This window comes from Lathyrus oleraceus, chromosome 5 (genome assembly GCF_024323335.1).
Source record: "Lathyrus oleraceus cultivar Zhongwan6 chromosome 5, CAAS_Psat_ZW6_1.0, whole genome shotgun sequence".
Classification (NCBI taxonomy): Eukaryota; Viridiplantae; Streptophyta; class Magnoliopsida; order Fabales; family Fabaceae; genus Lathyrus; species Lathyrus oleraceus.
The window spans coordinates 459,469,578-459,473,639 of record NC_066583.1 but is presented as its reverse complement, the minus strand read 5'-3'; the positions used below and the strand labels follow the sequence as shown (position 1 = coordinate 459,473,639).

The window sequence follows — 4,062 nt, the reverse complement described above, 5'->3', positions numbered from 1 at the left end:
GACGGAGTGAGTATCATGGTTTTGACCGTGTCTAATTTCTTAACTGTTCTTGGACTTAAAAAACATTTAAATTTTTTTAGGAACACTTTTACAAACTCATTTGTTATTGGACACAGATAACATTTAAAAAATTTAATTCACAATTTTAACAATTATAAAATTGTCATTAGTATTAGTTATCATGTGTAGATAAATGATAGAACGATCTTGGTGTGATAAAACATAATAATTACTAATATTAAATTAATATTAGTTTTAAATGTTTTTATTAAAAAATAATTGTATGTTTATCCTTATTACTCCATCTTCTCTTTACTAATAATGCCCTGAGAATACGGATATATTTGGACATGACAAATATAACCGTTTTAATAATTTATCATCTTTGTGATGGAGAATTATGTAACTATATTTTTTTTAATTGAGGATTGTAATAAAAGTAGATTATAATATATATTATATTTTTTCTTTTTTAATATATTAAATAAAGTATAGTATATGTAAAGTAAACGGATAAATAATAGATAAATAATTAAATGACATATATCTACAATTACATTTTTATATATTAAGTATATTATAGTATATATCAAGTAGACGGATAAATAATAGATAGATAATTAAATGACGTATATGTAGAATTACATTTTTCACATGACAAGTACAAACCTATGCACTTCTAAGTGCAAGTTTATGGAGTTATTTGCATGTCTTAGAGCTGGAGCTTGTGTTGTAGGATACAACACTTGTTAAAATTCTCTAGTCAATTCATTAATTCATATACACATGGCCGAAGACAATAATAAAGCATCCTCCTTTTCCATAAGAATGTCCAAATTCATCAAATTCAAACAAAACTCCACCACCCAAGTAATGTTCTTTTCATTTTGCCACTTCAATTTTGTACATTTTAACACACGTCCATATGCATGGCACAACATGGCCAACTGTTGGTGCATGTTAATTATATAGTTTTATTTTTTATATCTATAAATACACTCATCTCACTGTACTTTATTCATCCAGAGCGACCAAAGTGAGATATTAGTTTCAATCAACATGGCTGCTACTACAATGAAAGCTTCATTTCCACTTTTGATGCTAATGGGAATTTCTTTCCTAGCATCGGTGTGTGTTTCTTCTAGGTCTGATCCTCAAAATCCTTTTATCTTCAAGTCTAACAAGTTTCAAACTCTTTTTGAGAATGAAAATGGGCACATTCGACTTCTGCAGAAATTTGACCAACGTTCTAAAATTTTCGAGAATCTACAAAACTACCGTCTTTTGGAATATAAGTCCAAACCTCACACAATATTTCTTCCACAGCACACCGATGCCGATTACATCCTTGTTGTACTCAGTGGTAATTTATTATTTATCAAGTTAAATATTTAAAACTAATCACTCATAGTTCATTCAAAAAGAACGGTATTTATTATTTTGAGGAGTGCTAGTAACACTCTCTTTTCAACACTCTCAAACACTCACTTTTTTATTGGTTGAAACATGTGTGGGTCCCTCGCTTTGGAAATAGGTCCCACATAAAGTGGTAAGAGTCACACATATTTCAACAAATGAAAGAGTGTGTGTTTGAGAGAGTGTTGAAAAGAGAGTATTATTAGCATTTCTCTTATTACTTTACATATTTGTTTTGTAAGGATAAATTAAATTCAGTTATAAAATCTAATGTCATTGTAATTTCCAGGAAAAGCTATACTCACAGTGTTGAAACCCGATGATAGAAACTCCTTCAACCTTGAGCGCGGAGATACGATAAAACTTCCTGCTGGCACAATTGCTTATTTGGTTAACAGAGATGACAACGAGGAGCTTAGAGTATTAGATCTCGCCATTCCCGTAAATAGACCTGGCCAACTTCAGGTAATATAACCAATGTTTATCTATTCTCATATCAAATATGGTATGCATTCTAATGTACAAACAAATTTAGGGGCCTCTACCATAACATCACAACAAAAATTGCGCCTGTACATATTTTTCTGTAATATTTTCCTAATATTTTCTTTATTTTTTTTGTCCTTTTCAACAGTCTTTCTTATTGTCTGGAAATCAAAACCAACAAAACTACTTATCTGGGTTCAGTAAGAACATTCTAGAGGCTTCCTTCAATGTAAGCATAACACACAATTTTTTTTTTCATTTATGTATGTATTAGTTTGGTATTGTATATGTTAATACTCACTTTGTCAATGTATGTACTGTAAAAAAATATAGACTGATTATGAAGAGATAGAAAAGGTTCTTTTAGAAGAGCATGAGAAAGAGACACAACACAGAAGAAGCCTTAAGGATAAGAGGCAGCAAAGTCAAGAAGAGAATGTAATAGTAAAATTATCAAGGGGACAAATTGAGGAATTGAGTAAAAATGCAAAGTCTACCTCCAAAAAAGGTGTTTCCTCTGAATCTGAACCATTCAACTTGAGAAGTCGCGGTCCTATCTATTCCAACGAGTTTGGAAAATTCTTTGAAATCACCCCAGAGAAAAATCCACAGCTTCAAGACTTGGATATATTTGTCAATTCTGTAGAGATTAAGGAGGTATGATAAAATTATTTTATAATATAGGAAATTCACCAAATTACACAATGAGATTTCACTTGATCAAATTACAATTGTTCTAAATGATTTGATTTTTGTCCTTTGAAGTTATAATGTCAAACTTTTGTTACTAACTTGACATCTCATACACAACAAGTTTTACATACTCAATAACATGTTTTATTTATATAACATATATCTAATGTATTTATTTAATTATTCTTTCAAATTAAATATTAGGGATCTCTATTGTTGCCACACTACAATTCAAGGGCCATAGTAATAGTAACAGTTAACGAAGGAAAAGGAGATTTTGAACTTGTGGGTCAAAGAAATGAAAACCAACAAGAGCAGAGAAAAGAAGATGACGAGGAAGAGGAACAAGGAGAAGAGGAGATAAATAAACAAGTGCAAAATTACAAAGCTAAATTATCTTCAGGAGATGTTTTTGTGATTCCAGCAGGCCATCCAGTTGCCGTAAAAGCTTCCTCAAATCTTGATTTGCTTGGGTTTGGTATTAATGCTGAGAACAATCAGAGGAACTTTCTTGCAGGTATATTATATTATCACCCAGTCTCTGTCACTATTTATTCATTTTAAGTGTGTATTTTAAAAGTCGACTTCTATTTAAATCAAGGGGAAAATATTAAGATATGCTTATTATTTTGGTGATTAAAAATTTGAAGGCGATGAGGATAATGTGATTAGTCAGATACAGCGACCAGTGAAAGAGCTTGCATTCCCTGGATCAGCTCAAGAGGTTGATAGGATACTAGAGAATCAGAAACAATCCCACTTTGCAGATGCTCAACCTCAACAAAGGGAGAGAGGAAGTCGTGAAACAAGAGATCGTCTATCTTCAGTTTGAAATGTTTCTTAATGAGTGGACAAAATACTATGTATGTATGCTATCAAGAGATATATCTCACGGGGAGCAATGAATAAAACAATGTTATCTTATAACTATAATTATATATCCACTTTTCTACTATGAAAAAATAAATCAAGAGTATTTTGGTGTTCCTCTTAGATATTATATTATTTTAAGAAAGTCAATAACTAAAAGTACAAAACACTCATTAAATTTAAACTAATGTAAAGACTTAATATCTCATATCCATGATTTATGATATACAATCATCAATCAATTAATAGAATTCAAAAGAATAAATTTGGGGTTGCTCTTGTAAGTTAGCAACATTTATACTTGGGGTTGGGGTACTAGAGAAATTGGTCAAAATAAAGAAAAATAAAAATGAAATCTAGGTGTTAAGAATGACTTCTTCAAAAAAATTGTTAAAAAGAAAAGGAATGCAAGCTAGTGGGATACACTGACTCATGTTGGTATGGTGATGCTGATGATAGAAAATGTGTTTATACTATGTGGTGCACCAGTTGCTTAGAGCTCATGAAAAGAACCAGTTGTAGCTCTGTCATCATGTGAGACTGATTACATAGTTGCCTTTCTTTGTGCATTTCAAGCAACATGAATGGTAAATTTGA

General features: G+C 30.9%; 1 protein-coding gene across 1 annotated transcript; it reads left to right on the top strand.

Moving 5' to 3' along the window:
• The first annotated feature begins 1,018 nt into the window (after positions 1-1,018).
• LOC127085422 (vicilin-like) lies at positions 1,019-3,581 on the top strand. The gene is made up of 6 exons (XM_051025937.1): positions 1,019-1,363; positions 1,706-1,881; positions 2,051-2,131; positions 2,236-2,559; positions 2,800-3,112; positions 3,246-3,581. The coding sequence occupies exons 1-6, from the start codon at positions 1,060-1,062 to the stop codon at positions 3,425-3,427; spliced, it is 1,380 nt and encodes a 459-aa protein (XP_050881894.1). The 5' UTR covers positions 1,019-1,059; the 3' UTR covers positions 3,428-3,581.
• The last annotated feature ends 481 nt before the right edge of the window (positions 3,582-4,062 follow it).

Bases quoted from the DNA above. Each gene is read 5' to 3' on its own strand.
- LOC127085422 (XM_051025937.1), top strand. From the start codon at position 1,060: ATGGCTGCTACTACAATGAAAGCTTCATTTCCACTTTTGATGCTAATG. The intron at 1,882-2,050 runs GTAATATAACCA...CCTTTTCAACAG, and splicing joins ATAGACCTGGCCAACTTCAG to TCTTTCTTATTGTCTGGAAA. The intron at 3,113-3,245 runs GTATATTATATT...AAAAATTTGAAG, and splicing joins TCAGAGGAACTTTCTTGCAG to GCGATGAGGATAATGTGATT.